The sequence below is a fragment of the Cyanistes caeruleus genome, chromosome 4 (assembly GCF_971803275.1).
Source record: "Cyanistes caeruleus chromosome 4, bCyaCae1.hap1.1, whole genome shotgun sequence".
Lineage (NCBI taxonomy): Eukaryota > Metazoa > Chordata > Aves > Passeriformes > Paridae > Cyanistes > Cyanistes caeruleus.
The window spans coordinates 82,777,059-82,799,342 of record NC_141704.1 but is presented as its reverse complement, the minus strand read 5'-3'; the positions used below and the strand labels follow the sequence as shown (position 1 = coordinate 82,799,342).

The window sequence follows — 22,284 nt, the reverse complement described above, 5'->3', positions numbered from 1 at the left end:
ACAGGTGAAGTCTTGAAGGTCAAAGGGAGACATTTGAGTCTTAAGAATAGTCTTTCTGGAGCCAATATTTGTAAATTCATTGTGTGAAATTTCATCCTTTGTAGATCTACTTGCATGTTTCAAACAGTTTAGCTTTCTTTTCAGTTTGGCATTTTTCTGTTGGAGTTATGATTGAAATCTTGGCATTTGCCTTCTCCCTCCATTTCATTGCAGGTTTTGTTGGTAGAGTGTGAATGGAAGAGGCCTGGCAAGTTTGGGGTCAAGTTTGAGGTCCCACCAAAGCACATTTCTTTTTGTTTTAAATCTGATTGTGTTTAAATGTTGATGTTCTGTAGATTTCTTTATCACCTCTTCATTTCTTCCATTTCTGCAACTCTTGGGAAGAAATGTTCTTTCTTTGAAAGCATGTGGGTTGACATTTTGCTTCAGATCAAAAGATCTTAACATCTGTATTTCTCCTTCACTTGCTGTTCTAAGAACTGGAAGTAATGTGAATTTTACTCAGACTGCTAGTCACTGAAGTAAGTGCTTGAATACAGTAATTTATTTTTTTGTACAGAAAACCATTTTTGGATACAGAGAGCAGAATATCTCCAAGTATTCCCACTTAGTCTGAAGACAATGAGACACATTTATGGAGATGGTTTCCAGGCTCCACAGTCCTGAGCTGCTCAGATGCTGAGCCTCCCTCGCTGGCAGCTGATGTGCTGGGTTATGAACAGACTCTCAGAGCATGAAAATCTGCAGAAAGGGCAAACTGGTGCTCCAGTCAGCCCTGCATACCCAGAAGGCTGGCAGCACGTAGGAATGGCCATTCTCTTGTCTGCTGTGTGCCAGGAAACGCTCACTGCAGTACCAAGGAACTTGTCCTGGGTGATGGCTGCTGCCTTGCAGCTGGATTCAGCTGTGTTCTATTAGTGTGGAGTGTTTCTGTGCTTTGGGAGGGGAAGTGCTGGTGCTGGGAGTTTGCTGCCTGCCAGCAGGTTTTGTAACCACTGCTTGCTGCGCTCTGTGTTGAAATTAGGAGAGGGAGGGAGTAGTTCTGTTTGTCATTCACTGGCACAACAGTTTCCCTGGACAGGGGTTAGATTCCATGGGTTTTGCCTTTGTTCTCCTGGAGATCCTATCTGCCTGATTTGGGCAGCAGTAGGTGGGGGTTTGACCTTTTACAGTGATATAAGAGAAAAAAATAGTGTTGTACTGGTGGGTTAACTTGCATCTTCCTCCAACTGTTTCAGATTGATTGACTCTGCTGTTAAGTTCAGCAGTACACTTTCAATCTCTCTCTGTTTATTTTTGTAACAGAGTATTTCTTTTTCCATAGGCCCAGCATGCTTGTTTTCTCAGGATTAACAATGGCAGAGGAGCAGAAATAGGCACATGAGACTTTTCTGCAGTAGAAGGAAATTTCTCCAGGCTCACCCCCAAAATGCTGCTGAGCACATGTGGGCATTGAGGCCTTGGGTCCTCGTTAGATCCTGGCCATTGACAGAAAATCAGTAGCTGCTGCTTCTCAGAGATTCTCCAGACCCTTTCCATCTGAAGATATTTGACAAGGGAGCTAGTTCTAATCAGAGTGTTCTAGCAGGGCTGCTGAAACCAAAATGTGACTTTGTCCTAGGACTACTTGCTGAATGAGTTTTCAATGTTAGTGCTTGTTTTTAATGAGTGCCAGCAAGCAGTCACCCATGACCAGTTGTGTAAAGCTGTTTTCAAGTGCTGTATTAAATGGACTGTATCTTTTATAAGAAGGTGACCTACAAAGGAAAACCACTAAACTTCAGGAACCTCCAAGTACTTGACATTTTGACCAACAGGCCTAAAGGGTTTTTGGCACTGTGCTAATGAAAGACCTTTTTTGGTCCAGTGACAGCAAAGGCAGCTTTGCACACCCTGCTTGGAGGGTGGATGTAGTCAGCCTTTTGGAAATTGTGGTGTTGCTGTGTTTACCAGCTTGTCAGGGAGAATGTGAATGCTAAAGGACAAAGCTGTTACCTTAAAATAACTTGGTGTGTGCAGAAATTAGGGGAAGTCAGGGAAAGTTTTATGGTGCTGTTCATTTCCAGTTAATTTTTTATAACCCAGAGAATAGAAGTTGATGAAATTCTGGAAAATGTGCAACAGGCTTTTAGGAGAAATGGCATGGCAGCACTTACTGCTGCTTCCCCCTTACAAAAGGCTGGCTGATAAAAGGTCAGCTGACAGAATGGACACAGAGGAGTTGCTGCTGAAAAAAACCAATCTGGCCAGCTGAAAGGGATGTTACAGAACCGCGATTAGAAAAATAACATTTTTATATTACAGCCTTGAACGTATCTTGGCCATTATGCTGAAAGCTCTCGAATTACTGAATCTGGCACGCTGCCCCAAGGAACATAAAATGACTTGAATGTCATGTTAAGCACTATTAATCATTCATCTGATGAGATCAAGATAAACAAGAGCAAAAACTCCGAGTCATGTCTAGACTTTGTGACTTCAGTTTAATGTGGAGGATAACAGTGGTATTGTAAATGCAGCAACATATGTTTTGTAACTTGAGTTTTAAGAAGAAAACTGTAAGTACCATGTCATATAATATACCATGACTCAGTGTTAATCAAGACATTTGGGTTTTGTGAGCTATCTTGCCTGTGTCCCTACCAAGACACAGAGTTTTGTCAGGGCACTCACTGATCAAGAAGAGAGTGGGGGAGTGTCTGTCAGCAGCTGAAGGAAGCAAGAATATTGGAACAGATTCAGACTGCATCATGCTTTGAAAATTCCCCTGGTGGTAGGTTTAGGGCACTGGTGACATCTTGGTGGTGAATTGGCAGCACAGACAGTTGAACTTTGAGACATGGGAGTTCATTAACTCCAGAGCTTAATACTACATTAAGGTATGTGCATGGTCAGTTAGGCTCCTGGGTAACTGAGTAATGACTCTGTCTGGAAAGAAACTCTAATGCAGAAGGCTTGTGCCCTTTCTGGGGTTTAGGAGAGTTTTATTGTCCTTGCTAGTTGTGTCCTGGTATTGACTGGCACAGCTCATTTTCTCCCTAGAAGCTGTTACAGATCTGTGCTTTGGATTTAGGGTGAGAATAGCACTGGTAACACACTGAGTTTTTAATTGTGGCTGAGCAGGGCTTACCCTGAGTCAAGAGGTTTTCAGAATCTCTGCCAGTGAGGAGAGGGGCACGAGAGGCTGGGAGGGAGCGTGGCCAGGGCAGCTGTCCCAAAGTGGCCACAGGGATATTCCAAACCATGGATCCCAGTACATGAACTGGGGGGAGCTGGCTGGGAGCTGCTGCTCTCTGCTGGGAGACAGGCTGGGTGTTGGTCAGCTGGGGGCAAGGAGAAGATGACTACTTTTTAGAGTAAAAAAAGTGGCTCCATTCAGATTTCATTTATCTTTTAGTTTGCACACTCAAATTAGCAACATTGATGACACTTTCTGAAGTGATGAACCAGAACTTGTTTGTCACTTGTGCAAGCAGCAGTCATGTGCAAACCTTGAAACTTTCTAGAAATCTTTAAACTGACATCAAGAAAATACAGACCTCCAGAAAATAAACTTTGCATGAAGTCCCTTGAACATAACTTAGTCAAAAGTGAGAAAAATGTTTCTGTTTTTTCTGCAGTTATGACTTGATTTCTGACAGGCTTTTCCATAGTAAGGACATTATTAAACAGTGTGTCTGTTAACAGGTTTGAGAGTGATAGTATAGAAACTGTTAGTCTGTGTGAGAAGGATAAGCTGTTGCAGTAGACAAGAGAAGTATTTTGCATTTACTAGAGCAGGTTGTACTTCACTTTTCTCTGTAACAGGATCTTTGGCTATGTGATCTGACATTTTTGGACTGCATTCAAACAAGAAATTCTTGTACTAAATGTAAACTTTTTTTTACCTTTTGTGCCGTTGCTGTAAAAGTGAAATTTTACTGTTAATGATCAGCACTGTGCAATTGAGCTCTTGGGTTTCTCGCTCTTTGTTTGCTCTGGTGCTCTAAGTCTTGGGTTTGGTATTAAAGCTTTTTGATCCCTACCAAAATATGCTCTGGAATTCTTGTTTAGGTAATGATCTGTCCCTGGAAGTGTGTTGCCTGGTTCTCTGTACAAAGTGATATAATTAAGTCTGATTTCTACCTTTTCCTTTACATTCTTGTCTGCCACTCTTATCACAAAAGAAGCTGTAATGCTTCACAAAATAGAGTGAGTATGGATAAACCAGTAAAGCTGGTTCCTCTGGATATTTTCATTTGTCCTTCAGATTTATTTTATTCTCTGGTACTGTTACTCAGCTCAGCTTGTGTTTATATATCTGCTGGGTAATTTCTGTCTCGCAGGTACCTGTACTGGTTTCTAGCAGCTTTAATACTATGTGAATTTGCAAAGGGAGTAGGATTGAAATTGGAACAATTGCTTGGCATTTCCATAGAATTAAGTGTCCAGACCTTTTAGAGTGTAAGTATCCAGAGCCATGGTGTGAAACACTGATTGTAGGCATTGCTGCACCTGTTCTGCAGAAGAGTGACAACTGCTGATTGTAACAAGTTTGCTAGTTACAAACCAGGGGGTTTATCTAAAGATGCTCTAAAATGCACTGGAGACTTCACAGAATTATTTAGTCAAATCTGAGATGCTTTGAAAGAAGCTGAGTAAATTAGATGATGTAAAAACATCTGAAACATCAGCCTAGTGAAAATCCCTTCGGCCTATGGGCTGGAAACTACAAAGGCAAAAGTTATTCTTGAAGCACTTAATTCAGGATATACCACAGCTCATTAAAAGTGGGAGTATCAGAGTTTTCTTCTGGACTCTCATTTCTTGCACAGACTTAGGCAAGTGATATTATTTACCCAATATGTTTCTAATTTCAAAATGTGATCCTGTGGGCAGGACTTAGAAATAGTTGGGAATGCATCCTAAAAGAATGTGCTTGCTTATGTTGTTATGGTCTAGAATTTCTCGTGAATTTCTGATACAGTCAGCTGAAGAGGAGAAAATACACGAGTCCTGAGATATGAAGGAGCTAGTCACAGTGGAAATGTTACAATACACCTAAGCAGAAGAGTGGTATTCTTTCAGTCATTGCCTGAAGGACTGAAAGTCAACAGACTCCTTCAGATTGCCAAGTGAAAACTGGTGTTGGTGTTGCCCTGTAGATTTCTGGCTTTCAACAAGCACAGTTTACTGTTCTTCCCAAAGAGACTTTGGGAAGGAGTCAAGGGAGGATGGGTGTTCCAGAACAGGCCTCCTTTTGCCTCCTTAGCAAGAAAAGGACTAAGAAGTTGAGCTTTAGTTTTCTTCCCTTGAATGCTAATTTTGCAGTTTAATGGCAGGAAGGAGATAGTAAAATCAATTCCATTTTTTGGCAGTAATCTGGACTGTGTATATGATATGAATTCCTTTTATCACCAAAAGAAGCTCAGTAATGATTTGTTTGTAGGCACATGGCCAAAATGCAAAGATTTTGGACTAGCTCAGAAATAGCTGTGCTCTTCAAGCTTTACAGTCTGTTCAAATTTAAGCCTTCCCATCATTCTAGAAACTGGGAGTATGTGCAGAGGGGGAAATGAGCATTTTTTGGCATTGACTCACTGGGCAGACTGCAATGAATACAGGCTTTGATTCCATAAGGGACCTTTTTTTCCTTCAGTCCACCCAGTTGTGTAAATTGAGGGTTACTAAGTTGTTCACCCCTTTTGAGCTGGTTATTGTGTGCTGCTGGGGGAGGGAATTCTGGAGTAGCTAAAAGGCACAGCAGTGCTGCTTCTGTCAAATGCACTGGAACTTAAAGGCCAGCCTTGCTTTTCCATAAGGCATGCTCTGGGAAACCAAAGGCTGCTTTGGCTTCTAAATTGTGCAGACTATCATGAGCATCTTCTCCATGCCTCCATGGCAAGGCACTTAGACTAGTTGATCTTTAAAGCTGCCTCCTAACCCAGCTCATTCTGTGTTTCTATGACCTTGAGTTAATTATTTATGATATTGAAAACCGAGAGTCCTGGAGAGCTCCATTAGTAGCAAAAGGCAGTCAAATTGACAGTGTGGGGAAGTAATGTCAGTGAATGTTGTTGAGTCAGAATGAAACCAAATTGGCTTTTTATTCCTGTGCCTAACAGGAATTATGCCTATTTTAGAAGGATATTAAACCTATTTGCATCTTTCTGTTGCCTGGTGCCTTTCTGAATAGCACTAATGGGCTAAGCTAGGCAGAGTGAGTGTATTTAATGCTGCCTTTTTCTGCTGGAGAATCTGCCTAGAGCTGGTCAATATATCAGTCATTGCTGTAAAAGACAAGATATTGTTCAGAGGAGTTGCTCACTGGAATGATAAATGAAGGTGAATAGACACAAGTACAAGGGACATGGGTTTAAAAAAATTGGTTTAGGCAATCAAGTTTTCCTGGACCATTGTGAGGTCATACATAAAACTTGAAGGATGTGTACTGTGTATTACATACCAGAAATTGCATTCTGGGTAAGCAAAATTGGGTCAAGAACTGGGATGGGACCTCTTTGAAAGATGAATCTTCAGTGACTACTGCAAGGCTTGGGTACAAAACAGGTATGAACATGTCATTTCTCTATCAAAACTCCAAAAAGCATTGAAGGCTCTGGATAGCTCACTGTAGGCTGGAAGATGTCTCCTTTTATTTATTCAAAAATGAGAATTTTAAGCAGCTTTTTTGAGTTTACTTGACAGAAATAGTTAATAAGGCTTGACACCAAGGAGAGAGCTGTGATGTGGGACAAATGCACAGCCAGCTCCCATCCCTGGTGTGAAAGTTCAGGGCATTGATCTGAACATTACTGACAAGAGTTTGTAGATAAAGTGAGGTTATATACTCTATTCTCAGTCATTTGAATGATATTATTGATACATCATCTGGATTTTTAAGTTGTTAACCATGGTATGGGAATAGGAGGGGGAAAAGTGTTGTGGGGTATCTGGAGGAGGCCAGTCTCAATCAGTGCTGGCTGTGGGGCTCTCTTGGCGTGGCCATGGGGTGCGTGGCAGCTCTCTGCATTAAGTCTGAAAGGTGCAAAAAGCTCCTTCTCTCCTTCCCAGCTTCCTCCAGTTTGTTTATCTTGGAAGCTGAAGTGTTGATTGGAGTCTCTGATGGGCCATGAGCATGATGGGAAGCAAACAGGAATGCAGAACTTCCACGGCCCCCTGCTTTTCTCCTCCATGGGAAGCTAGAGTGAATCAAAATATGCAGATGATGTGATAAGTCATGATAGAGCAGACAACTACCAAACTGTTCCTGTAAAGTTATTAATGATGTGTACCAGCCTGATATCCCAGCTCAGAGGATTATTTTAATTTTCCTTTTTGTAATTCTCTGGGTACATCCTGAGGATATGGATGTTTCTCTTTGTTTGAACTTTGCTTAAAACTCTGATCCCTGATAGTGCTTTTCTTTGATAAGTTGCCTTTGTCTAACTGGCAGAAGTTTCATAGTAGTTTCTGAAATACCTTGAAAAATCAAATGAATGAGTTAATTCCAGTACTGGATTAGAAGCTGAACAGAAGTGTCAGTTAAACAGAATAGATTTTCAGTTTTGGACTGCAAATTGAGGTAAAACATTTCTAACAAGGTAAAGGGATTCCTCTCCTTGGCTTACCTTTTATTACCCTGAAATGCCAGATCCATTATAGAGGCATTAACACCGGCACAGTGACATTGAAACACAAAATAGGGAATAATCCTTCCCTAGAGGTGGGAAGGCTGCAAGCCTCAGCCTCCATATCTGGGATTTAATGAAGCGTGACTTAGAGGAGCACTGCTGGCTCCCAAACCTGCTGGAAACATATGCAGAATGGATTAGACATGTGAGTTGTTCTCAGGTACCTAAGAATGTAATCATTTCTTTGCTTGTTCTTCTGAATTCTTTTCTCAGTGCCGTGCAAGGAGAGACTTCTTTATTTGCCAAGACCTCAGTTCATAGTTTTGTATGGAAAACAACATCGCCTTCCTCTGTTCATCTTTCTACAAAGCATTTTATCTTTTTTTTTTTTTTCCCCCTCCAGTGTTCTGAGGATAATAAACACAATGATGAACCACCTCAAGAGGATGAAGGCTTTATGGGAATGTCACCCCTTCTACAAGCCCACCATGCTATGGAGAGAATGGAAGAATTCGTGTGTAAGGTAAGGACACGTGGAAACTGCTGAAGTAATTTCTTTTTTTAGGAAGCTCCAGTGGACAGCAGGCTCTACTTGGAGGAACTGCACTGCTAATGTGAGGGAGAGGAGGTTCTCACTCCCCCAGATGGGCATCTTGTGTTCTAAGCAGCAATGCTGCACTTCCTCAGCACCTGTCTGTCATACAGGATTAAATTGCAGAGCATGGAACAATAGGGATTCACAACTGAGACTCCAGAGCTGATCATGCAACTCAGGTGTGTCCCTTGAGAAACACCTGTGAGTACAAAGCAGAACAAAAGCCTTCTGGTTCAAGGCACTTTGACTTACAAGGTCATTTGACCAGATTTCTTCAGATTTGCAAATATTTTGCTTTTCCAGCACCGTTTACATCTGTTGTAGAATAAGCTTTGTCCCTGACTTTAAAGCAATGCCGTGTTGAAACCATACCTAAGTAAATCTATTGTAGATTTTGTAATTGTTGACCTTGGCTCAACTTTTGCTACTTTTTAGAGCCACTGGGCTGTGTCAGTCTCTGGCCCTCCTTTCTGAAAGGAATGCTGCCCCTTTATACAGTGGTTCCTGCTGGTTTTGTGAACTGCTTTACAGAGGGACCCTAGTTACTTGGTGGTCTTTTGTGTGTGGGTCATTTTGGTTTTTGCTTTTGTTGGTTATTTTTTTTACTCTGTATCTTTGCCTCTTTTAAAATGTTTTATAGGATGTATTGTGTAAAATGTATTACCTCCTTCTGTTTCTACCTCAATTCACATTTTTTGTTCATGAATTAAACCAGTTATTTTCTTGTTTAATGTATTTAAGAACCCAGTCTTTAACTGGGCTGGTTACTCTGGATAGCTTTGTTTTGCTTCCACACACGAGTGTGGAGAATTGATTTAAAAACCCTGGGCTCTTGTTGTTGAAACTGAAATAAGAATGTAGCTTTTTTAAACTTAGTGTTTCAGGAACCTTCAGCCTTGCTCCTGTAACTCTAGCCAGCCAGCAAGTCCACGGAGCCCTGCAGAAACAGCCCCGGTACATAAAGCAGTTCCCTGCTCCCCCTGTCCTTGGTGGTGCTGCCACACTGAAGCCTCCCTGTGCCTTGTGTCACTGAAGCAGTGCTGGGAACATCTGTGCACACTCATCTCCTCTGGAGCCAGCTGCAAGAACAGCTCTGTGCACAAACCCCCTCGCTCCCTTTCAAGAAGAAATCACATGGAATTGAGAGTCCTGAGTGTTGCCTTAACTGCTCTGTCACGATTTGGTTGTGAGCTTGGGAGCATCTTTTGCCCAACCTGAATAAGGGGTTGGACTCTTCTTGCTGGGCTCTCACCCTTTCACACTCTCTGGCCCCTCTTAGTGCTAATGGATAGCTGCCTTTGCTAGCCTCCCCCAGGTGCTAGCAGACAGTCAGGGTGGAGGAACAGGCTTATTTATGTATTTATTGGAGACAGCTAGGTGTGGTCTTCAGTGAAATGGAAAAGGTGGCCTGTGAAAGAACAGAACATGGAAGCAAATTAAATGTTTTCTCTCCATCAGCAGTAAAGATGCCCAGTAGCCTTTCTGTCCAATGGAATGCTGAAGTATTTCCTTCTCTGATGGTGCAGCTCGTTTTGAGCTGGGAACAGTGACTTTAGCATGATATTTCGAGCTATTTCCCCAGAGATATTCCATCAGCTCTCTTCCCTTTACTGTACTCACAGGTTAACTCCAGCACTGTCACTAAAACAGGTTTTCTGACTATTTCCATGCACTGATGGAGCTCATTCCCTGTGTTTCACGAAACTCTTTGAACCCCTAGGTGTGGGAGGGCCGATGGAGAGTCATTCCCCATGACGTTCTGCCCGACTGGCTGAAGGACAATGACTACCTGCTGCATGGACACAGACCACCCATGCCTTCCTTCAGGGCTTGTTTCAAGAGCATCTTCAGAATACACACAGAGACTGGCAACATCTGGACACATCTCCTAGGTACTCTCAGCTTGCTGTAATCTGACCCTAAATCTCATCCAACCTTTCAGAGGTTTTGTTGCTCTCAAAGAAAAGAGAGCGAGATAGAAGGGGCGGTTGGGTTGTCACTAGGAACCTGCTAAATCAACAGCTTGGTATCCCTCTCCTAGTTTTATCCCATCACAGATGGATGGGACTTGATCAATTATGGCATGCCATACAAACCCATGCATGAAACATTTCCTAATTGTTAATGAAATACTGTTACATCCTTCTTTTCCCAAGTGTGTAGGTGTTAATTGGGATCGCGTTTCTTGCCACAGGAACACGCTTAAGTTGCATCTTCTCCGAGCGGTTTCAACTTGTGAGAGCCTTGAAGGGGAGTGGTGATGCTTGCAGAAAGAAAAGCTTTCAGTATGCATGGACTTGACAGCTCTCTGCCTTGCTGTTTTGCAGGATGCGTGTTCTTCCTTTGTCTGGGAATCTTCTACATGTTCCGGCCAAACATGTCCTTCGTAGCACCTGTGCAGGAGAAAGTGGTCGTTGGGCTGTTCTTCCTGGGAGCCATCCTCTGCCTCTCCTTCTCATGGCTCTTCCACACAGTTTATTGCCACTCAGAAGGTGTTTCCCGGCTCTTCTCCAAGTAAGTGCCTGGAGAACAGGGCAGGCCAAATAGGAAACAGGTGGGAAAACAGGCCTGGGGTTTGTGCCTGGAGCCCCAGTGTGGGAGTTGTTCATTTCATGACTGCATGTACTTTGGAACAGAGTTGAGCAGAGATTTAATGCAGCTTCTTCTAATTATAGTGTGTTTCAGCATGAGTTTTTGTGCTGTCATTTGAGTCTTAAAACTCCATCATTTTCTGCTGTTTGGCAGGCATGTGCTTGCATCTTGCTGCTGTAAGTAATACGCCTTGAGCTTACTTGCAGGACTTTGAATTTTTAGTGCAGCCATTACTTCTTGTCATTTCAGCTGCTCTGACTAACTTTGAACCTTGAACTTACGTAAGACAGTTCCACAGTGTGTATCAAGAGTCTTGGTCTTTTGGTTGTACTGCACGCTCTCTTTTTGGCTGGCTGCTGAGTATCTGGTATTTCCTAAGACTGTACAACCTAGGATTCTGTAATCTGCAAGGCCACCTCTAAAGTAGCCCAGCAGTTAAAATCCCCATCTGAAAAATTAACTCCATCAACTTTTGCAGGAGTATTTTGTCAGGGTGTGGTGCAAAGCAGGGGCTGTGGGTTTCCTTTTTCACACTGGCATGGTTGAAAAATTGCAGCGTTATTCCACTGTGGTCACTGAAGCTGATGCCCAGCTAACTCACACTTGTCAGATACTGAAGTGTTTGCCTTGGCTGTGTTCTCAGAGCATACTGTGTGCCCTGTCTTTAGAGGGCTCTTGCACTGCTTTTTTCCTCATCTGAAACTAAAATGTGACCTTTCCTCAGATAGCTTTGGTCTAAAGGCTGCTGAAGGTAGTGCTGGTGCCTGTGTCAAAAGTGGCCTTCCTGGCTGTCTGTCAAGGTATTCCATTGCTGGAGGTGGAAGAGCTGCCATCAGGCCCTTAGCTGCAATTGTGAGAGTAATTTAGTTGCAGTGAGACATAGACTAAAGAGTGTGTGGGTGTGAGGATTTCCAAAGGTTCACACTTCTTATGACACTGATTTTTGTTTTCTTCTAGGCTGGATTATTCTGGCATTGCACTCCTCATAATGGGCAGCTTTGTACCATGGCTGTACTACTCCTTCTATTGCAACCCTCAGCCTTGCTTCATCTACTTGATTGTGATTTGTGTCCTGGGCATTGCAGCCATAATTGTCTCACAATGGGACATGTTTGCCACCCCTGAATACCGGGGTGTAAGGGCAGGTAAGACCTGAACTTAACTGTTTTGCTTCTTGACTACCTTTCCTGCTTCCTACTTGCCACTTGGAGAAAGCACCTTGGGAAGACTTTAGAGAGCTTAATTTTATAGACTTAATATTCTTGAATTGGGAGCTTGATGGGTTTTCTTTCAGCATTTATTGTACCCAGCTGAATGCACAGATAAGGGCTGGTGCAAGTCCTTTAAAGGTGCATTCCTGAAATGGACAGTAACACGTGCAGTAGGAAAGGTGGTGCAAAGGATTTCTGGCTGCATCTAGCACCTTTGCTTTCTCAAAAAACAACTGACTGCTTGGTGTGTGTATGTGTACTTGTAGTGCTTGTGCTTTTTTTATAACATTAGCAAATCATTCAGTGATTGAATTAATCTGAATGATTTGCTTGGATAAAACACAGATATGAGATAAAGACTGTTTTTCTCTCCACATCATCAAAAGAACAAAGCCAGATTTGGTTTCACATTTTGAGGTAGGAAGAAAGAGAGCTTTAGGGGGCAGCTATGGAATGTGCACACAGCTGGGTTGAATAGTAATATTTCTTATTTCTTAACCTGCACGTGCTGTCTACAGTAAATCTAGATTTCCTGGACAGGTTTGGGTACCTTCAGAGCGTTCAGCTTGCCAAACTTAAAATCTCTGTATGGGACATGAATATATCCCCCCACCATGCCCACTGTTTTTACAAGTTTTCTGTGCTTGCTGCTAAAATCCAAACAAGTAAACAGTGTTCTCTTATATGGCAGATCAGATGAGCACAGATGCTGCTTTTGTGTTTCCTAGGGGTGCTTGTGCAGAACATGATAAACAATCTCTTTGTTGTGTCTCCTTGTCTTGCTCTTGAGCGGTGGTGCTGGAGTGAGGCTCGGTCTGTGTGGTCTCAGTTCCCTCTACAGGCTGAGAGCAGGAACTGGCCTCACCTACACTGGAGCTGGCAGGCACAGTCAGTAAATGAAACATTCCAGCTATCTGCTGGGACATAGAGCTGAGTAGCTTCTGGTCTGTGAAGGAAGTTTGTGCATTCTTTAGCTTCCTTTCCAATGAATCTCTTCTGGGGACCTGCAGCTTCAGGAGCTGTCACCTCTCTGCCGCTCTGGCAAATACTGAGTTTTCCTTCCGTAGCTTTTGTGTTTTCATTGTCTCCCTTTGCCGCCACTGCCTTCAAACCTGACTCTCCCGCATTTTCTTTACCTCCCAGGAGTATTTCTAGGTCTGGGTCTTAGTGGGGTAATTCCCACTCTGCACTTTGTCATCTCTGAGGGGCTCCTGAAAGCAGCCACAATGGGGCAGATAGGCTGGCTGGCACTCATGGCATGCCTGTACATCACTGGTGCTGCACTATATGCTGCCCGCATCCCGGAGAGATTCTTCCCTGGCAAGTGTGACATCTGGGTGAGTCTACTGAGTGACTGGATGAGGAGACCAAGTTGAAAGCTGGTTCCCCTTGAGCCTGAAGGATGTTGTGCCAATGTTTTCCTGTTGCAAGTATCACACTGCTGCACCACAAGCAATAGGTCTTCAGGGGCCGAATGGCTCTGGGCTCTCTGAGCCTGGCTTAGCTGGTGCCTCTCTTCCCAAGTTGGCACAACCTGCCTGGTCTGAGGTAACTGCTGGTGTGTAGATTCACCTCAGAACATTTCTGGATAGCTTTAACAGATGGGTGAGGAGCTGCAGACATTTTTGTGTGTGTGTGTGTGTGTGTTGAGGATCCTGCAAAGACACATCTTTACCTTCTGTGCAGAGCAGTATGTGGTTATTGATGTTCAGTGTGTTCTTCCCCATGTCTGGCTCCTCATCTTGCATAGCCAGTAAAAATGCTGGACAGAGATGGTAGGCTTAGGGGGGATCTCTGGCCCAGAAGAAGGGATAGTAGGGTGTGTGATTGGGTGGGTGGGGGAAATTCAGTGTGAGGGAAAGAATCATGAAGACAGGAGGAGAGATACCTGAGGAAGATGTAAGGAAAGGAGCTGGGTGGAGCAAGAGTAGAGATGAGGGGAAGAGGACTTTTGGAAGGCCACTGTACTTGCAGTACAATTTAAGACCCCAAAAGAAGACCAGAAGTGAGGCTGACCTGGGCTGTTTGAGCAGCTTGTGCTCAGCACCAGTTTGCTTGGGTTGTTTGTTACTATAGTGAGCTAAGCTCCAAAAGCACTGGTGTGCCACCAACTCTTTTCCAAGCTTCCCATGAAGCCTGCAAATCTACATTTGTAGGAATATTTCAGGAGCATTATCCATATTGGTGTGGCTTCCCTCAGACAAGGTCATGCTTTGTCATGTAGCTCCCTCCCAGTTTCATTCTGCTCTACTCTGGTCAGTGACATCCTGGGCATTTATTCAGAACATCCAGTTGGTTCTAGGTTTTAATAGAATACCACATTTTTCTGTTCTGTTTCTCTGTGGTAGAGAAATAAAATACCAGCATGCAGAATCCACTTGGTAAAACTTTTGCCTGTGACCAGAGCAGAGTTTGTAGCTGTTACCTGTGTGAGAGGACCCTTTTTGTCCGTGAACCACCAGTGTGTCTTGTGGAAGAACTGGTTTTAAAAGTGTCCTGCTTAAGCCTTTTGCCTAAGGTTCTGAAACAAAATCTGAAAAACCCCTTTGCAAAGACGAGTTACAGCAGTTTTGTGGCACATTTTTTGGTGGACCCCCTTTGCAAAGATGAGTTACAGCAGTTTTGTGGCACATTTTTTGGTGGACCAGCTGGTTCAGATGACTCTGAAGGGAAGGGGGGACGCGTGTGTGTGCGGAGAATTGGATTATTTTGCTAAAATAGCAGAGGGGTGGGCTTTAACACAGCCTGGAGAGCTCTGCAGCTGTGGCACTGAGAGGCACTGTGTTACTGTGTACTTCAGCTGCACGGGGGCTTGGGGGGCAGCAGGGCTCAAACCGAGGTGTTTCCTTCCCGCAGTTCCACTCCCACCAGCTGTTCCACGTGTTCGTCGTGGCCGGCGCTTTCGTGCACTTCCACGGGGTCTCCAACCTGCAGGAATTCCGCTTCACGGTGGGAGGGGGCTGCACAGAGGAGGAGGGGATGCAGTAGGAGCAGCCTTCGGCCCCAGATCAGAACCAAAAGAGAGCCGCCGGCACGGGTGAAGCGTCCAGGCTTAGCAAAAGGAATACCTAAGAAGAATCCAAGTTTCAGCTGATGAGGCGTGGAGCTTCATGGGGATTCTGACTAACCAAGATAAATTCTATACCTCAAGCAATGGAATAAATCAATTTGAAGACCAGGAAATTCTGAAAACCTAATTTATTCTTGGGATCTACAGATTGAGCTACAGAGGACCCTTTCCAAATCGGCTTCTGTTCAATGCCATATTTATTTGTAGAACTGGGGAGGGATAGCTTAGCAGTTTCCTTTTTTTTAAAAAAAAAAGAAAAAAAAAAGTCAAGGTTAAATTTATATCCTCTTGGAGGGTTCGGGCGTTGATTTTAGATGCTGTTTTGGGAGAAAAACAAATTGTAAATAAGATTTCTAACTTTCTGTTTAAATAAAATTTATATAAATGTTTTAAACAATGGGTGGGGGGAAAAGGGTTTTTGTAAAGAATGCAACATGCAAGTACCACACACTGTTTCAATTTTGCACAAAATAAACGATTGCAGGAGGACCAGGTAAAATTCCCAGGAGTGAAGCACGCCGGGCCTGTAGATTTTCCTGGTGGCCAGCGTGCCCTGGGCAAGGTGGGGTCGTGGCCAGCACCTGGAGGAGGTTCAGGACATGAACACGAGGGTTGTGAAGGCTGGAGCAGTCACAGTGTGAGCAAGTGCATCTGCTCAGGTAACTGGAAAGGTGCAGCTGCTGCATTCCCAGCCCGTGTGCAGGGGGAGGTTTGGGATGATGGATCCTGCAGTGAAATGGCAAACAGTCCAACTCCATCAGTGCCTGCCTACACCCAGAGGCCCCCAGGAGAGGATGGTTGCCATTTGCTTCCTTTGCTCTGAGGGATGATGGTAACAGACTGGTCAGAAGAGCGTTGAGCACGTCAGGGGAAACAGAGGTGGGGTTCAGAGGGGCTGGAAAGAGGAAGTTGTGTGCTCCAGGACTCAGAGTTAGCAGGCACTGCACACCTCAGGCACATGACCATCCTCTGTGTCAGGCTCCACATGCCAAGGCAGTTTGCAGGTTTCTCTTTTAGGAGGAATACATCCCTAACCAGCCCAGTGCAGTTCCTTTTATTTTATTTTACTTTATTTTTTTCTGTCCTTGGGTCTGCTTTCCATCTGTGCTTTAGCAGTGGGACTGCTGGTATTTCTTAAGCCTAAACCTGAGAGTTCAGCTGGATTGCTGTGGAGCAGACACACCTCCTATATAAAGGGAGGCAAATGCCCTTCTCCTGTGTAATGGATATAGCTTGAGCTTTGGAGCCCAGTCAGAACCAGACTGAAGGAGAATCATTGGAGTCAGAAGGTGAAACTTGAACATTTTGTTTGTTATGGCACAGGTATTGCTTGGAGGCTTTAGCTGGAAATTCAGAGCAATTACCTCTCTCACAGATGAGTTAAACAGCTCATAGCATGCAGTGTTTCACAGGGAAGGAAGGTAAAGGGTGGTTGGTTGTTGTGTGGGGTGGTTTTGGTTTTTTTTTAGATTCCCTCAAGTTTCAGTTTGCATTCTTTGAGAGAAGAGATGGATTGCAAAGATCTTCCCATAGTCTGGATGTCACAGTGTGTTTTGGGGAGCTGCTTTGTCTGATGGAGTCAGGTGGGAAGGTGATCCCCTCCTAAAGCTGAGTGGGCATTAAGGCGTCAGCCCTGGAGTGGAGTAAAGCCTGTGAGAGCAAGGTCAGCTGCAGAGTTCCCAGCAGGATCCCGATATTGGGTGCCTGCAGGGCTGGAATTGGCTGATCCCAGGTCTGTGGCAGTGAAGTGAAGGAAGGGCAGCATCACCTTGGGTGTAGGGGCTGGCAGCACTGGCGTCCCAGCCGAGGCTGGGGAGGTGCCTGGAGGCAGCGTGCTGTGTGTGAGCTGTGTGTGCATATCAGAAGCAGAGCTGGCTGGAAGGTGCTTTGGGATACCTCTGAACAGTACCAGCAGAAGCAGCAGCCTCCATCCTGGATCATCCCACGTTCACTCCTCCAAGGGTGATTGTAACCTGGTCCTGCACAGCACAGAGCTATTACAAAAACACAGTACTCCACCTGCTATTCTTAACCCAGTCAGTCTCTCTGTTCAAGAAGTTTGTGTGTTCCAATAAAAACAACCTAGCTGTGCACTTTTCTGTAGCTTTTGCTGAGAACTCTTCCCAGGTTGGCACCTGAATGCCTTACTCTCAGCAGTCAGAGGCTTGCTTGCTCTGTGTGCAGGTTATTGCCATAGAATAGTTAGGACCTACGGCTTCTTTCCTTCCCCATTAAATAGTGGCCTTGTTCAGTATATTTCTTTTTAACAATTGCTTACTGTTGGAAGCAATGAAGCACATTCTGGGGTTTTGATGGCTGGGGACTCTGGTGATGGTTCCATATAAGATGGGATCTTATTACTTGCTGTATTCTTAACTTCTGCTAATAAAAGAACCAAATTGATTATTGTCTGGTCCGGGTCTTTCTGCGCTGTGTGGGCAAGAGGGGACAAGGGTGCAAAGCACGGGAGCTGGAGGGGAGAAAGGGTCGTTGCTGGAGACTGGTGGTTGTGGGCAAAATTTTAGGTGAGTTGAGATAAAGAAAAGAAGGTCAGGAGGTTTGGATTTCAATTCCTGGTGGGCAGGATTGATCTCCTCCCACTGTGCAGGGGCTGGCACGAGTGGGCTTTGACTGGGCAGGGAGAGGGGCTGGTGGTGGCCAGGACAGCCTCTGCCCAGTGGGGTCTTGTGCTGTTCCTTGGCTGTCAGGTGACATCTGGGAACTGCCTGCAAAGGGAACAGCTAATGCTGCTCTGGGGCTGTGGGTGTCCCCAGCCCAGCTGTGCTTTATGCTCTGCTTTATGTCAGTTCCTTCACTCCAGGTCAGCGTTCTGCAGTGACTTGTGAGAGAGAGCTCCTGCTGATCACCTCGACAGCTCCATGGATGTCTCAGGATGGGCTGTTATTACCGTTATTATTACTTTTATTTTAATGAAAAGCAAATTCAAGAAACTTGGAGGATGTCAGGATCAGATTTCATGCAAATTACACTAAAAGTAGCTGCCACATTTGAATGTGAATTGGGTTTATTCTGTTTCCAGTGCTGCAGTCAAGGTGAGTGTCTGGGGCCATTGCCTAACTTTTTCTTGAGCTGGAGATAAATGAAGTACATGATCAGGATGGAAGCACTGACTGGTTTAGTTGAAGCTGTTCAAGGCAAAATTGAGTTCTTCCTCCCTTTCTTGTTTTTTTACCCTTGCCTGGCATCAAAGCACTGTGTTTGAACCAAGCCCTCCTGCTGCACAGTGCTGCTGTATCTGCCTGGAATGCCCCAACTGAGATTCTCCAGGCTGATTTCCAGGAGTGTGGAGCACTAATGTGGTTTGGATGAAGTGGCTTAAAAAGATCAGTTCCTTGGAGACTGTATGTAGTAATTCCTAGGTGCACGTTGCTCCCGAAGAAGGAACACTTTGAGTGCCCGTGGAGAACGTCACACCTGGTCATCTCCAGCTGTTTGAGCAATGAGCAGCCAAGGAGAAGTGCAGGGGGGAACTGCCCACCGTGACCTGGGAGCTGCTGGGAGAGCCTTGCAGGGTCAGCAGTCCTTGTTCATCACTGAAGGTTGGTTCCTTGGGCAGGGATGGTGGGATGGGAGCCCAGCACTCCTGGGTCACAGCACAGAGCTGCTTTGCCAGCTGGAGCTTATCAGAGTCACAGGAGGGTTTGGGTTGGAAGGGACCACATAGTTCCAGCCCCTCTGCCTAGACACATTTCCAACCAGACCAGGTTGCTGAGAGCCACGTCCAACCTGGCCCTGAACACTTCCAGGGATGGGGCAGCCACAGCTGCCAGGTGCCAGGGCCTCACCACCCTCACAGTGATCAATTTTTCTGGTGTTTCTGGAAGCTTCACCTTTGCCTTTCTCTGGTAAAATTCATGTTTAAGCTCCAGAGGTATTGTAGAGCTGGGAGAAGCTTGCACTGGAGATTCACCATGATCTTGTTCAGTAGCAGCTTCACCTCTGTAGTGGCACCACTGAGCACAGAGTCTCTTCACAGCATAAAAACCGGTCTAGCTGTAAATGAGATGGGAAAATCACTGGCCTGGCTGGGTTCCCAGGCCAATGGTGTGCTTCCCTTAGAGAGGCACATGCCACCCCAGCCAGTTCCAGTGGCTGGCTTTGCTTTCACCTCTAACCCTTCCGGTCTGTGCCTGTTTTGGGGTTGTCCTGGCGCTGGCTGGAGCCGAGCTCCCCCAATCCCAAGTTTTCCCTGTGGCTGTGGCCAGGCTGGCACGGGCAGACGGGGCTGTGGGGTGGCATCTGCTGCTGGCACGGGAATCCAGCCCTCCTGGGGGGGAGCAGCCGCTGCCACCAGCTCCCTGCCGGCTCCTGGCCACGGCTCCAGCCCGTGGCTCTGCCCTGGCCCTGGCCCAGCTCCCCATGCCGGGCTGGGATCGCTGCCTGTGCCAGGGAGCCTCCTGCCAGCTTGGAAAGCGATATCGTGTCCCTCGGGCCGGGCAGCAGGAGGTGACAGCAGGCTCCAGCTCCTGCTGCCAGGGGCTAGAGAAAGTCACTGCTGGCCGAGACAGGCGAGAGCAGCCGGGGCTCTGGGCCGTGTCACTGCTCTGGGGACTTCCCTGTGTCTGTCCCTGCTGCCCGGGAGAGGCCAGCCTTTGGTGCAGTGCTGGCCTCCAGAGAAGCTGCAGCTCCTGTCCCCACAGCCTTTCCTGGGGGAGAGTTTGGGGAGCAGCCCAAACACACAGGCTCTGCTGCCCTGGTGCTGGTGGCAAGGACAGCGGCAGGGGCCTGGCCCTGGAGAGACAGACACAGCTCAGGGGCCAGCCCTGCAGGGACCTGCCTGGGGAAAGCTGGGGTGCCAGGGCTCCCACAGCTGGAGACAGCAGCAGCAAGTGGAGCAGGAAGGGCTGATGAAATGTCCTCCTAAAATAATGAAAATCCAGCAGAAATGTTCTGGGTGGCGTCCCTGTGGGGCCATCCCAGAGTGCTGCGGCCAATGTCACAGGACAGTGACACAGGTGAGTGCTGGGGACAGTGACACATGTGAGTGCTGGCCCAGTGACACAGATGTGTTGGGGACAGTGACACAGGTGAGTGCTGGGGACAGTGACACAGGTGAGTGCTGGCCCAGTGACACAGATGTGTTGGGGACAGTGACACAGGTGAGTGCTGGGGACAGTGACACATGTGAGTGCTGGCCCAGTGACACAGATGTGTTGGGGACAGTGACACAGGTGAGTGCTGGGGACAGTGACACAGGTGAGTGCTGGCCCAGTGACACAGATGTGTTGGGGACAGTGACACAGGTGAGTGCTGGGGACAGTGACAGATGTGTGCTGGGTCAGTGACAGGAGTGTAAAGGCTCCTGTCAAGGGCAGGCAGAGGTGGCGGGGGGAGCAGCTGTGCTATGGGATGGGGGAGCTCCCCAGTGCCCAGGGGGAACAGGAGCAGCAATTCCTGGTGATTCCCAGTGATTCCCGGTGATTCCCAGTGATTCCCAGTGATTCCCAATGATTCCCAGTGATTCCTGGTGATTCCTGGTGATTCCCAGTGATTCCTCAGCGAGGGCCCAGCTGCTGATGGAGTGTTTGGCACACGGGCCTTTGATGCTCCCTCTCTGCTTGCTGTGGAGCATTTGCTCAGCACAGAAGTATTTGCTGTATCTCAGCCCCCCCTCCCCTGCAAGCAGAGGCTGGGGACAGCCCAGGGTTTCTGTGCTGACAGTGCCACTGGGATTTCTCAGCAGAAAAAGCATCCTGAGGAGCCTGAGGCGTGCACAGAACCAAGCAGAGCTGTGGGACTGCTCCTTCCCCATGGCACAGATGGACCACACACCCCCCACGCCTCTGAGGCCCCCAGAGCGTGTGGCACCCTGCTCTGCCCAGCCTGGCATGGGCCAGTCTCTCCCAAGCCCAAACCAGCTCAGGCCAGCCCTGTTCTGTGCCTGGAACTGCAGGGCTGATTTGCCCACTGCCCTGCAGAGTGAAATCAGCCCCTGTGAGGTCAGCAGCTGTGTCCCAGCAGTGATGCTGTGTGTCCCTGCCCTCCTGGGGCACATCCAGCCCTACCTCAGCCTGCAGTGGGCTCTTCCTGAAGCCTGCAAGGAGTGTCACGGGGAGAATTCAGGTCCCTTCCCAGCTCCCTGTCCCCCTGCCTGCGAGGAATCGGCTATGGATGTCGGGCCTGTGGAGCCCTGTGCAGCAGTGAGGGGCGATGGGCAGCCCTGCCTGCAGAGCACCACTCGGGAATTCTCTCCCACTGCATCTTCCCCCGGGAGAGCAAACCCTGCAGCCCTGCTCGGTGTGCTCACAGGGTGGGTGGGCTCTGGCAGGAGGGACAGCTGGGCTTTGGGGATCAGGATGGCACTAGGATGCTGGAAGGGAGGGATGGCTCCTCTCACAGCTGCTCCGCTGCCGCTTGGATCCTCCGGCCTCGGCTGCTGTTTGCTTTTGCTGACCTATTTCCATGTGCTGTGCCCAGCACATGGCTGAAGAAGTTGGAAGCTAAGGCAGCTGCTCTTCCTGGGGATTTTTCTCTTGCTGAAAGGGCCATGAGTCACTATCTCTGTCAGAGCATGAAATGGAATTTGCTTAACCCCGTGTTGGAGCCCAGAATTGGGTAGGTTTGCTTATGATCTGCTTTGCTACAATAAAACCCCCAAAACCCAGGAAGCTGTTCCTGGTGTGAGCTCAGGTTTTGAGTCAGGCAAACCTTTGCTGGCATTTCTCAGTTTAAGATATAATCCAGTTCTCACCCCTGTCCCATTCCCTCCAGTTAGCACCTGTGGACAAACTCACAGAGCCAACCAAGGCAGGAATAACTCTGGTCCTCTCTGTGAGTGCAGGTGTCCCTGCAGGACCGTGTTTATCGTGGATTAGTGCACCTGAGGCCAGGCATGGCTCATCCACAGCACAGCAGTGTGCATTTCTGTGTCCTGGCTGAGCTGAGTGCACATGGGGCTGCTAATCCTTTCTGACAGGGAGGTGATCCTTGAGAGCAGTGCCCTGGGAGGGCAGGCACCCTGCGAGAGCTGGGCCAGCCCTCGGCCTTGACAGCCCCTTCTCCATCCTGCCTTCATCCTCCGTGGCTGCTGCTGGCTCTGATAAGGTCACTGCCTCTGAAGCCTGGAACCTTCTCCACCTCCAGTTTTATTTCCAGTACTGCAGTGTTTCTTCTCTTTGCTGTAACACCACCCTCCTCCAGGCAAAACCCCACAGTGGTCCTGGAAGGTCCCTGCCAGGACCT

The 22,284-nt window shown here is 46.9% G+C and overlaps 1 protein-coding gene across 14 annotated transcripts in view; it reads left to right on the top strand.

Annotated features, from left to right (window-relative positions):
- ADIPOR2 (adiponectin receptor 2) overlaps positions 1-17,484 on the top strand; it is a 44,373-nt gene extending 26,889 nt beyond the window's left edge. For 12 of the 14 annotated variants that reach the window (XM_086885526.1, XM_086885527.1, XM_086885531.1 and 9 more), the window contains 6 exons: positions 8,017-8,136; positions 9,929-10,100; positions 10,536-10,722; positions 11,758-11,945; positions 13,155-13,348; positions 14,868-17,484. In XM_086885526.1, the coding sequence (XP_086741652.1) occupies positions 8,017-8,136; positions 9,929-10,100; positions 10,536-10,722; positions 11,758-11,945; positions 13,155-13,348; positions 14,868-14,999 (993 nt within the window). In that variant the 3' untranslated portion in view covers positions 15,000-17,484. The remainder of the gene's footprint in view (positions 1-8,016; positions 8,137-9,928; positions 10,101-10,535; positions 10,723-11,757; positions 11,946-13,154; positions 13,349-14,867) is intronic. The other 2 variants (XM_086885537.1, XM_086885538.1) reach the window with 1 other exon arrangement.
- Positions 17,485-22,284: the final 4,800 nt, after the last annotated feature.